Source organism: Octopus sinensis, linkage group LG25, assembly GCF_006345805.1.
Source record: "Octopus sinensis linkage group LG25, ASM634580v1, whole genome shotgun sequence".
Taxonomy (NCBI): domain Eukaryota; kingdom Metazoa; phylum Mollusca; class Cephalopoda; order Octopoda; family Octopodidae; genus Octopus; species Octopus sinensis.
The window spans coordinates 8,342,970-8,356,136 of record NC_043021.1 but is presented as its reverse complement, the minus strand read 5'-3'; the positions used below and the strand labels follow the sequence as shown (position 1 = coordinate 8,356,136).

General features: G+C 34.5%; 1 protein-coding gene across 2 annotated transcripts in view; it reads right to left on the bottom strand.

The window, feature by feature from the left end:
• Nucleotides 1-271: 271 nt before the first annotated feature.
• LOC115224228 (alcohol dehydrogenase) overlaps nt 272-13,167 on the bottom strand; it is a 31,698-nt gene continuing 18,802 nt past the window's right edge. The window contains exons 2-9 of one of the 2 annotated variants that reach the window (XM_029795012.2): nt 9,613-9,747; nt 8,893-9,074; nt 6,283-6,443; nt 5,709-5,827; nt 5,032-5,095; nt 4,190-4,308; nt 2,920-3,069; nt 272-1,962 (exon numbers count right to left, since the gene is read on the bottom strand). In XM_029795012.2, coding sequence (XP_029650872.1) covers nt 1,837-1,962; nt 2,920-3,069; nt 4,190-4,308; nt 5,032-5,095; nt 5,709-5,827; nt 6,283-6,443; nt 8,893-9,074; nt 9,613-9,738 — 1,047 coding nt within the window. In that variant the 5' untranslated portion in view covers nt 9,739-9,747 and the 3' untranslated portion in view covers nt 272-1,836. Of the gene's footprint in view, nt 1,963-2,919; nt 3,070-4,189; nt 4,309-5,031; nt 5,096-5,708; nt 5,828-6,282; nt 6,444-8,892; nt 9,075-9,612; nt 10,203-13,167 lie in introns of those variants that run through there. The other variant, XM_029795011.2, reaches the window with a different exon arrangement.

Genomic DNA, 13,167 nt, shown 5'->3' with positions numbered 1-13,167 from the left:
CGTAAGTAGCTTGCTTACCAACTACACGGTTCTGGGTTCAGTCCCACTGCATGGCACCTTGGGCAAGTGTCTTCTATAGCCTCGGGCCGACCAAAGCCTTGAGTGGATTTGGTAGAAACTTTAGTCACAATTTATGTTCCGAACACTAACTTAATGATAACGAAGTTATTTTACTAAATTCCTTGTTACATCTAAAATACAAAATAAATACAGTAACGAAAGGGTTAAAACAATTGGAAAGATTTAAATAAAGAAAACAGAAAGAAGCCAATATATTATACAAAATAATTTATTCTGGTTTTATACATTTTTTAATATATATAAATGAAAAGTGAAATTTGTACACTTTATAAGTCTACAATTTGTTGAAAGCCCTGCTGTCAGCAGACATAATATCAGTGTTATAGACCAGCTGGCCAGTCCTGTGTCTAGAAGACCATTCAATCTACAGTATCTCAACATAAATCAAGGTGGAGAAGGAGCAAGGATTAGGGGCTCAGGGAGACCACGTTCAAATTCACGGTTTACTAAATCAACACTATAGAGAGAAATGTTGGGATACTTTCACATTAAACTAACAACTCTAAGTCATGTTCGGTAAGCTTTTTTTTCTCTTGGTTCAACTTCCCAGTTTTTTTTTTTTGTACAAATTCGATAAATACTGAGCTCATACAATCACTGATTTTCGCAACAGGAAATATGATAGCATTGCTAATTACCTGGGTGTAACAGACATCAAATAGATGTAATCAGTATAAAATAAAAAAAAAAAAAAAAAAAAAAAAGTCCATCCATCGTCACAAGACCCTTTGTGAACAAGGTGAATGGTTGGAAGTGAAGAGTGTTGTCGGTTTGACAAGGTCAAGCTAAGTTCCACTTAGGACTACCGAAGACGACAGAGAGTCCGAGATTCTAGGAATGCAAAGAAGTTGAAGTGCACTAGCTATTTCCTGTGGTCAAAATACCATAGCCAAACTACTCATGGTCAAACTATCAGCAAAGTTTCCGCACATCACGAATGTTATAAAAAAAAAAAAATCTCCAAATGCAATGAGGCTTTGAAGCTGCAAAACGTTTAGTCAAGCTTTCACTATCATAGACCCATTATATATAAATACATGTGTATATATATATATTTTATATCAAAGAAGCCTTTTCTTTGACGTATTTGTATGTGTGACAATGAAGAATTTGGGTCAAGAGAACATTTAATTTCTGTTGACTAAACTGACAAGAGATTTGGGAATTGGCTGCTAATCATTAATATATCACAATATATATAAATGTGTGTGCTTTTCGGACAGCTTCAGTATATATATATATATTTGTTCCATATAGCATCAATATGATACTACTACTACAACAACAACAGATTGCTCTCACATGCCCTCCACACAATAAACAAAAACTTTCTTCCAGCAGAAAAAAAAAAAAAATCTGATCTGATATGGAAATTTGTCGGTGGGAGGGAATTCCCCCCGCCCACCACCACAAATACATCCACACTGCTGGCAATGTGTGTCAAAAAGTCAAAGGTAACTTTGAGAACAAAAATTTGAAGAAAAAGAATAGTGGAGAGACAACCTTGTCCTAGAATTATCACCAATGATTGTAGGAGCCAACTGTGCAGCAATGGCCATTTGTTGCTGTCGTTTAGATAATTGTTCTGCACAAACCAAATATCAGCAGGAATATATTTTTTACGATACTTGTGTGCAAGAAGAACAAGTTCAATGTTTGATAGATCACAGCCTTTTTGAAGTGAAAAGGTAAAAACAGATTCTTCTCAGATGTTAAGAAAGTCTGTCTTATTAGGGGAGGGGTAAGGATGCTTCCTTAATTGTCAACATTTGTGTTCCCTAGCCGCAAGACTGCTCGTCCTGTGATTCTGGCCAGCGTTAAATCTTCAAACACTTGATTTGCATTTTCAACAGGGAATACAGCATATGTTGGTGGACTGACCTGTCAAAATAAATAGAAAAGAAATATTTCATTAATAAAATGCAGGGAAGTGAGTGTATATATTTATTTATGCATGTGTCTACTACATATACACCAATGTTTACTGAAATTAATCTAAGTGGGTGTTTATATATATATCATCATTTAATTTCTGCTTTCCATGCCAGTGTAGGTTGGACAGTTTGACCAGAGATGGTAAGGCCGAGGGCTGTACCAGGCTCCATTAGCTGTTCTGGCATGGTTTGTATGGACGGATGCCATTATATATACATATATATATATCTCATCATCATCATCGTTTAACGTCCGCTTTCCATGCTAGCATGGGTTGGACGATGATTTTGACTGAAGGCTGGCTGCACCAGGCTCCAATCTTGATCTGACAGTTTCTACAGCTGGATGCCTTCCTAACGCCAACCACTCCAAGAGTGTAGTTGGTGCTTTTATATATATATATATTGTAAAAAGGACATGCAGTCACCAGTCCATCTAAACGGGCAGTAACGAAATAAGAACTGATCTGGATTGTGATGACCAGACACAAATTGACTATTTATGCACACACACACACTAAATCACCAAATGTCCACTTTTCCAGGTCTGTGTGATCCAATCTGTTGAGGCAGACTTTAAGTGCCCAGATGTTTTTTTCTGTCACCAATCCTCGCCCATATCGTAGCAAGGTAATAATGCCTCAATAACATTCATCTAATCTAAGCTAAATGGGAAAATAGTTCCACAGGTCTAAATTACAGGTTGCTTCTGTAAAATATACAGAACACCATTGAACTTGTAGCTGGTGGATGAGGGAACAGAGCAGCAACCTTGAGTCAATTAAAGTTCAGACTTAATGGTTTTAATTATGTTGCTGAAAGGAAGGATTCAGCAAGTGTTAGAGGTTTTGATGAATGAACAATGAGAGCAAGAGAGAGAGGTAGATAGGAGCAGAGAACTTACCCGTCCAGATGCCACGCACTGTACTAATTCTGCCAATTCTTCTGGAGATCCTTTAGGTATACTGGTAATACTCTGCTGTTTAGCTGATAATACATTTAAGTTGATACTCATTTCTGTGACTGAGCTTCCACCTACGATTATGAGACCTTCCTGTTGATACACAAAGATAAAAAAAAAAAAAAGATCAATGTCAAATGCTCATATGGTTCCACAAACCTAACACAAATATATCTATTTTACAATAGAAAATAATAAATAAGGGTTTCAAATTTTGCCACAAGGGCAACAATTTTTGGGGAGGAGATGAATGATTATATCGACCCCAGTGCGAAACTGGTACCTAATTTATCGACCCCCGAAAAAATGAAAGGCAAAGTCGACCTCGGAACATAAGGACAGACAAAATACAGCTAACCTTTCTGTGTGGCATGTTAACAATTCTGCCAGCTCACTGCCTTTTAATAATAATAATAATAATCCTTTCTACTATAGGCACAAAGCCTGAAATTTGTGGGGAGGAGACTAGTCGATTACATTAACCCTGAGAGGAAGGAAGGCAAAATCAACTTCAGTGGAATTTCAACTTGGAATGTAGCAAGAGATGAAATACTACCAAGTATTTTGCCTGGCATGCTAATGATTCTACCAGCTCAACCACCTTTGATAATAATAATAATAAAAGAAAAAAAAGCTTGTAATATTCATGCTTCTACCTTAGCCAGGCAGGTGGGGAGACATATTTGTGAAGTTAAATGCTAAAGCTACAGTCACGTATTGCAGACAATTTCAGAAACAAGTCATAAAAAGGGCAAGGGCTGTGAGATTAATCTATCAACCTTTTTCGTTCAAGATCAAGCCCTTCTAGAAGGGCATTAGCTAATTTTACTAAATGAAATGAAAAGGAATGAAAATAAAACTAAGTAAGGCTCATTGAGAAATTGAACATTCCAGGGAAGCCCCTATAAACACTCCCAGAGAACCCAAGAATGGTTATAAAGAAAATAACCTTAAACTGGAGATTTAACCTGAATGTCAGCAAAGTAGAGAACTCTTTTAAAGGGCACCTAAAGGCCAAATTATGGCGTTAAATCGGGAAACAAATAAAGTCTACAGTATATGAAAACGAATGGTCCCTCCATCAGAGGTCCTTATAGATTCAGTGTACCAAATTTCCCTCACAAAACCTTGGTGAACCTAAGGTTAAGTTTGACAAATATCCAGGGGGAAAAAAAGATGGACAACAGATAGAGTTTAGAATGGATATACTTACTCTATTGAGAACTTGCAGAGATCTGTTCATTGTACGACGTGAACTAACAAAATCGATAACAACATCAAGTCCACCATGGCAAGCCTCAATTGTTCGTTCACAAATGTATTCTTCATGGTCTGCAAAAAATTTAAAAAATTATAAGATGAAAATGTCATTTGAAGACAAGAATTATTTGCAACAAGAAATAAGCAACAACCGTTTTTTTAAAAACTCTTTCGTTACTGTATTTATTTTGAGATGCTGTGTTTCTTTCAATTACTTTAAATATAACAAAGAATTTAGTAAAATAACTTAGTTATCATTAAGCTAGAGTTAGGAACATAAATTGTGACCAAGGTTTGGTGGAAGATTTTAATTCAGAACTTATGAAAACAAGACATTTGTAGCCAGGGCCAGTTTCAGCTGGGTTGGTAACGAAAGGGTTAAATGTCCCCGACTCCCTATTGGAATTTCTTGTATTTTTTTCCCCCAGATCTAATGAACATTAAATTAATTTTGCAAATATTCTTTCAGAATCTACACAAATACAAAGTGCAATGGCAGACAGGAGCAAAATGTAAAATTGTCAAGGTCTGCAAGTCAAATGGTTCAGAAAACCTGTCAGTAAAAAGTTACTATTAATTATAGTACTAATTAGCAACTGCTTCACCGGGTCAGATCATTCTACATCTGAACCAACTGTATGTTGTACTTTAACAAGGAACACCCAATCCAACAAAAAGTTGGACTCAATGTCTCAATGACTAACATAGTTAATAACTTTGCTATCTGGACTGTATGCAAATGTTGGAAGGTCAAAGGCAAATCCCCTTAAAATAGAAACTGATATAGTAACGTACCTTCTTCATTCCAGTGGATGATATCGTAACAGCCATGGTCCTGAGCAGTCAACAAGCGGTCAATCTGAAATGGTGACAAAAAACTTGTAAGAAATTTTATTTCAAAGACACAAAGATAATTTCCTATATTTTTTGAGGTGGCGGATAGGGATAATTATTTGAGGCAAAAACACCTAGAATATTACAGGTATTTATTTCGATTAACTTTGAGTGGGAGGAGGGGTCAAACTAGATTTCTACCATGGCATATATTAGTCAAGCTGTGAATCGTCTATGTCAAGAGCACAGATCTACAAGGACATTTGAGGAAGAGGATTATTACGAGTCAGCAATCCATAAATTAAATATATATATGACAAACAGTTCTTTATGAATCACATTACTAAGGTGATCAATACACAAGAAACTGTATGCAATTTCCTTTCAAACATTGCAGTTGATAGGTCAAATCACACTGTATAATGTCCTGAAATAAGGTACCTTATTTGACCCTCAACAGGGTCAATCCCGATTGAGGAATTAAGAACCCTTACTTGAAAACAGGTATGGAATAGAGGCAGGAAGGGCGCCGGGTTGTATAACAATGCTACAATACAAGCTTAACTGAAGCTAGCATTACAACGATTTAAAATTATTATAAAGCATCCTAAAGGTATATCTAATTACAGTCTACTTACATTGCTGTCGGCCACGAACACTCGGACATTGGTGTTGTGTTCTCCAAGTAAATATTCGGCCATTCTGAGAGTCCAGAGTCCCAGACCACCTGCTCCGACCACTAACACGTTTACAATAGCTGTACAAAATAAAACAAACGTCAGGTGAGTAAAACTTCATAAATAAAAAAAATTAGAAAGACAACAGCAAAATACGAACAAAACAAAAAAGTATTTTAGCCCAAGGTCAACTTTTATATAGCAGATATATGATCAAAAACGGTTAACACCAGGTAAATGTTCATCAATTAGACTCGCAAATTACGACCGCTATCCCGATCGAAATTATATTTTTTCGAAATGTTTTTCCATTTTCAAAAGTGATCTGGCTGCTACATCTAGCTGGTTGAGCTACCTTCTCAAAATAGCTTCGACCTCTGGTGATAAAATTTCCCCGTATATCATTTACATATCCCTATGACTCATTCGCTTTATATCTTATATAAGAATTAATCCACCGCTCTCCCCACCTCCCAGCAAAACACTGGTGAATTGATTAAAGTTGAAAATATGTCAGATTGTGATAAAAACTTACGTTTGACTTCAGCAAGTTTTTCGATATGTGGTTTAGCCTTGAGGACGGCGCTGAAGCCAGTAAGACCACCTCCGGGTATCATGGCAGCGACTGCTAAGGACATGTTGGAAGGTATCTGGTATATCTTAGACACATCACTTATTGGTAAGAATTCGGTGTAACTGTCAAAAATAGAATTATTGGAATAATAATAATAATTTATTCCTTTATTGGCCACAAGGGCTAAAATAAAAGCAACATAAAATGAAAAAAACAGGACGATACAAAGGGTTCTAAAGCGTATAAATAAAATAAGACAGAACTCTCAATGGGGAGAGGGACGTTTTAAGGGCAGTCGTGGAAAAAACCCTCAAAAGGCGTCATCATCAACAGAGCAAGAGCCTTTCTATATATTCTTTTTACAGGTATAATTCTTTCTAATTCTCGTACAAGGCCAGGGATTTTGAGGGGTTAAGTCCATGACATCGATCTCAGTAATCAACTGGTTTCCTATTCAGGCATAAGGCTGGTACTTGTGTGTGTGTGTGTGTGTGTGTGTAGTGAATACCATCAGCCCCAAGGATGAAAGGCGAAGTTGACCTCGATAATTTTCTAAAGTTGCAAAGAGTAAGTACAAGGACGAAATACTAAAGACATTCGGGTTCAGATAGATTTTTTTTAAAAAACACAGGAGTGGAGGTGATAACAAATAAGATCAACAGTAAATCAAAATTCTAATTTTGGCCCAAGGCCATCAGTATATTATAATAATAATGTTATCGTTCTTTCCAGACAATTGAGAGAATTAAATTAAAAGAAAAGAAAAAATTACGATATGAAACTGGTTTTTTTACTTTCTGTTCTGACATCATTACAAATTAAAGCCGTAGTAAACACGACTACATTGTTTACACCGAATTCATTGATAAATTGCATAAATTATCCTAGTTTAATGGAGGATAGGGGGGGTAAGTTGGAGAAATTAACCAATCAGCTTTCTTGACATACTTTTCATAGCAAAACAACAAGCTGCCAAGTAACCCCAAACAAGAAACTATTACAAGAAACTATTACAAGGCAACTAACTTTGTGTTGTTGAAAACGAAAACCCAATCTCAGCACCGACCCAGCAGGCTTGCCTATCACTACCTTGTCTTTCTTCTGTTGTTTTTTTTTTACTTATTTCGTTAGAGTACGTCGGACCACAACACTACCTAATGTACCCTTACGTAAGACTAATAGAGGTTTGAGAGAAATTTGATAGGTTGTTTTTTTTTTCAATTAACAAATCAAGCGAACGTGTATAGCTGTGCCTTTTTCTATTGTTGCTGTGCGTTAAAAATCTTAAGAGGAACTGCTGCCAATAATTGAAATTTTTTACTCGGGGTAGTGTATATGTATGTATATTACTTCAAAAGTTCTCGCAAGCCCATATGTAAAAAAAAAAAATTTTTTTTTCCGGAAATCGACGGAAAGGTCTACTAGAAACGAAAGATCGCCCAAGCGAACGTGTATAGCTGTGCCTTTTTCTATTGTTGCTGTGCATTAAAAACATTAAGAGGAACTGCTGCCAATAAAATTTATAATAATATAAGCATTAAAAAGATTAGCTCCAGCTATTATTCATTTTTTAATATCTAACTCACACGAAGTTTAACTGAGCATGTCTTAATATAGCCTTTATCAAATTTTAATTGGTTTCGTATTAAATGAGGCAGAAAAACGAAAAAACACATCAAGCTGTGTTTAATTCAAAGTTAAATGTTTCCTATTCATTATTCGTTCGACTCGACATAAATTATTTTATGAAGTTTTAAAGTTTACTTCAGTGTTTTGGTTTCAACATAACGTTTCTATGACACAAATACAACCCAGAAAAACAGCATTCAATATAAGGAATAATACTTTAAATATATAATTTAATATCATTATTTATATAGTATCAAATATGTAATTGCATACGATAAATTGAAGGTATCTCTGCTGCAGCAACACGCACAGAGCAAATAAAAAAATCTATTTTATTTATATACAAGAATAGTGTGGAGTTATTTATTACATTTGGATCCCATAATACAGCATTTGCTAAATATATATTTTATACTTGGGAGCATTAAAGTGGATGGAGTTTTTGTATAGCTGTCTTTCGAAGTCCCACACAATCTCATAGGAACGGAAAAAGGATAGGCTTTATTTTTTAAAAAAAAACGAACTTCAGTGGTTTTATTTTCTGGATTATTTACACGAAAAAAATCACCCTAATTTTTCCTTCAATTTTTTTTTTAATAGTAAACTATCTTTTCGTAAAAAGTAAGAGAATTTTGAGAGACCGCTTATTCTAAAAATCTGGGCACACTATTAGATTCACATATTTGAAGCATCTTTCTTTGTTTCTTTAGAAAATATTATTGACGTGCGTGTTTCTCAATAGAAATCGGCCGTAACATTCACACACTAAATATAGCGAAACTCGTCCAAAACATATCGAAAACAATACACTACATATTGAGTATTTAATCCTATATTCACCTAACAAATTATACATCCATAAAATACCACAAAATATTAAAACGAATTTCTGTAGTGATAATGTATCAAATAGTTTTTAATAGAATGAATGACAGAACTTACCCGGAATCAGCGATTTCTTCGTCGGGGTAAAGGATGATCCGATCTCCAGGGTTAAGGTTTCGGTTTGGGAGAGAATTGCAAACCTCATAAATGATGCCAGATATTTCGTAACCAGGAAAACGAGGTCGGTAGCCCTTCCTACGTACATGTCCCTCAGAATAGCAGGCACCAGCGAAACACACCTGCAGCAATAATAAATAATAAAACTTCAGTTACGAAATGATTATTTCATCATTAATTAAAATAAGTTTAATTAGTGTTACCTCATGAAACAACGTGTCTATCTATCTATTATGCAAGAACTGTGCTATGACTCTTAAGTAGGTTTTTCATATATGAATTAATATGTTAAGGGGTTCAGAGAATTTGTATAAATATCCACTTGTTTTTCTCCAAACAGACTTAAGAATATTATATTATCTGATGTTTCATATATGAAAGCAAACCGAAGTTCATAACACCGATCTTGCATTTCTTTCAAATATTCACATTTTCCTAATTAAAAGAACTTGAAAAGTAACATAGATTATCACATTCGAAATTTGATCCAAAGAACTCCAAGTTCAAATTACAGAACGATTTTACTTATTAATTACAAAATATATCTTTTTATTACATTTAAATTTATTTATTAATTGATTGATATTTTTTTCTTCTTTTTACTAAATTATTTCAAACTACATTTAAACGAAGGAAACTAAATGAAAGACATTTATTTACCTTAACAAGTGCACCACCTTTGGGTACCTCAGGTTGTTGCAGAATTGAAGATACGGAAGCTTGGAGCAAGCCTAAATTCCTGTTTAGATTCATTTCGTTGTTGGAAAGAACTTCAAGCTGTGGCATGGCGAGGAACTGTTTTGGTAAAAACACGGTAAACAAAAAAGTCAAAGGATAATTAACGATGTCTCTGTCTGCCTTCCACAAAAATATAACAGAAGAATCAATCCCTAAATTGTCCTCACAAAGACAAAATAATAAAGGGATTTCTTTCTCAGGTTTTTAAAAATATTAAATCAAATGGTCGTTGGTAATGCAATATATAGGAACTGTTGTATATAAGTTGTCAGTTCTACATATATTTATTATATATGCAGAAAGAATTGAAAAAGTATTGGGTTTTATAATAGCAGATCGATTAAGAAGACGATGCTTCCAGCTCGGGATGTTATGACGCACTGAAGCAGCTTCTTAGGAGAAACCGCGTTGATTCAATGTGCTTGTTTACCCCGAAAAAATTTTACTGCAATCTGATTGGCTGTTCGGCTGGAAAGAGGCGTCTACCTCGTGCTAAGCTACAATTTTGGTCGGTCATGGCAGCTGTATTGACTGTCAAGGACGTTAGACAAGTGCGTGATCAGCGAGTGAACAGTCACTGCCGATACCGTGAACACACGGCTCGTACCGCCGTCGTAGCAATGAGCTGGCTTCATCAGCCAAGCCACATGGTATAAACATGCTGTTATTGCCTGATAGGAAGAGAAGGCTGTGTATATATATATATGTGTGTGTGTATATACAATCAGATGTATTGTTTCTTACTCATAAACACAACACAGTCCACGTGCCCAGTGGCTGACTCCAAAACCGTGTCGTTATCCAATTTTCTCCTCTCTCTTCCAGATTTTCTCTGTACACAACACACACACACACATACAAAATATGTATGTATAAGAAATAAATATATATATATAGTGAAGTAATTCTCTCTCACTCTTCACCCTCTCTTTCTCCCTTTATATATATATAGAGAGAGAGAGATATATAAATATTTATAAATATATACATCACAGAAACTTAAACTCAACGCTCTTCAAAAATTTTACACACACACACACACACACATATATATATATATATAGTATATATATATATATATATAGTATATATATATATAGTGATATATAGTGAAGTAATTCTCTCACTCTTCACCCCCCCTTTCTCCCTTTATATATATATATATAGATATATATTTATAAATATATACATCACAGAAACTTAAATTCCACGCTCTTCAAAAAATTTTACATAACATCCAGGAAGAATATTCAGAACATTTTTGAAATAGATCGCTGTTTCTATAATGGTTAAAGCTTTCAAGATATTAAAAGCTTAAGATTGCATGCGTGTTTGTATAAACAAGTGTGTACATTTATAAATATGAGTATGTATGTATATGTGGGCGAAGGTAAAGGACACGGGCACCCAGTGGTAAGGGTTAGGTTTTTAGGGTTAAGGTTTAGGGCTAGGGTTTTTGTTACGCCGAAAACGGGTGGGGTACGTATTCTTTACCTCCACCTATATATGTGTGTGTGTATTTATATTTATGAATATTATATATATATATATCCTTTAAAATTTTTCAGCTCGAAGGCCGCGGCCATGCTGGGGCACATACATATAAATGGAGTTAAACGCAGGTGTTATTCAAATTCTTTTACTTTCGATACATGTTTCCACCATAAAAAAAACAAGGAGTGATTTTTTTTTGCTACCCTGGTAACTATTTATCTATTTTTCCCTGTTAATTGTTAACAAGGGAAAAATACACACATCTATTTATATATAAATAGATGTATATATATATGTGTGTGTGTGTGTATATATATATATATATATATATATACACATATATATACATATATTTATATATATACATCTATTTATATATGCAAATAGATGTGTGTATTTTCCCCTACATATATATTATATATATATATATATATATATATATATATATATATATATATATATATATACATACAATAGCGGAATGGCCAGATTCCCAGCTTGCCCGATGGGGGGGGGGGCTGTTAGTATCTAAGGGGCCCATCTCCTCAAATTTGAGAATTTTTCATTCACTCCTGGAAGAATGCATTAATTATTTCAGCCTGGCTGTGTTTGTAGACATTCGAAAAGAATACTTTTAACAACAAAAAATAATTTAATGATAGCATTATAGTTGCAGGTACTTTAATGATAGCATTATGGTTGCTAAGTCTCCTGGCAACCAATATTTTTAGAACCAGTACGCCACTGTATATATATATATATATATATATATGTATAACTTAGCGGTTCGGCGAAAGAGACCGATAGGATAAGTACTAGGCTTACACAGAATATGTCCTGGGGCCGATTTGTTCGACTAAAGGCAGCACTCCAGCATGGCCGCAGTCATGGCCGCAGTCAAGTGACTAGTGCGTGTGTAAATATATCTGTGTATGTATTTTTATAAAATACAGTGTTTGTGTGTGTGCGTATAAGTTTGCATTATATATATTATTACCTGTGTGTAGAATATATACAATACATGAGTTTGGTTCTATTCTTTTCTCTGCATATATACATATGCATGTATGTATATAGATTGTTTAAAGTGGTGTGCAGATTGATGTATGCATGTATATAATATAAATAATATATGATATATATATATATTACATACGCACAAATACCTACACACGTACATACATGCATACATATATGCATGTGTGTGTGTATATATATATATATCTTCTTTAAATCGTTTCAGTTTTAAAGCTGCGGTCATGCTGGGGCACCACCATATATATGTATATATCTGTAAACTGAATAATTGTCACGTATTACATTTACAGATAAATTCCTCTATTTACATAATATCGAGGTCTCTTTCATTCCTTTGTTGTCTTACCATTTTTATCAACACACACACACACACACACACACACATATATATATATATATATATGATTACCTGCGTGTGGCAATCACATGCTGTGCACTGTTTTCTCTCGTGCTAAATCTACTGCTATCTAACTGGCAATAAACTATTACACGAAAAAAATAAACCATATATATATATATATATATATATATTTATTTCTGAGAGTTTGTTATGATAAATAATTAAGATCATATCAAATCGCGATACTGCAAAATTAGAATTATGGTGAAGAGAATCAAAGAAAATCAGTATTCGTAAAAATTTATGTGAGCTGTCGGAATGTCGGTCACCGAATATATTTCCCCTTGTTTTTTTCATTTCCTCGTCGGGGCAATACCATATCGTGATACAATTAGATGTAGGACACACATACACACACACACACACACACACACTACTGTCTCGAGGCAACTGTTACAATATTTCATTAAGAAGAGACAGGGAGATTTTGATTTCTTTTGTGAGCTGTGATTATATTTTTGAATTTTATAAAATTACGATGTATTTCACCTTCTTCAGTGAGAGTGCTGTATACACCTACCACACGCAGAATATACGCATCTGAT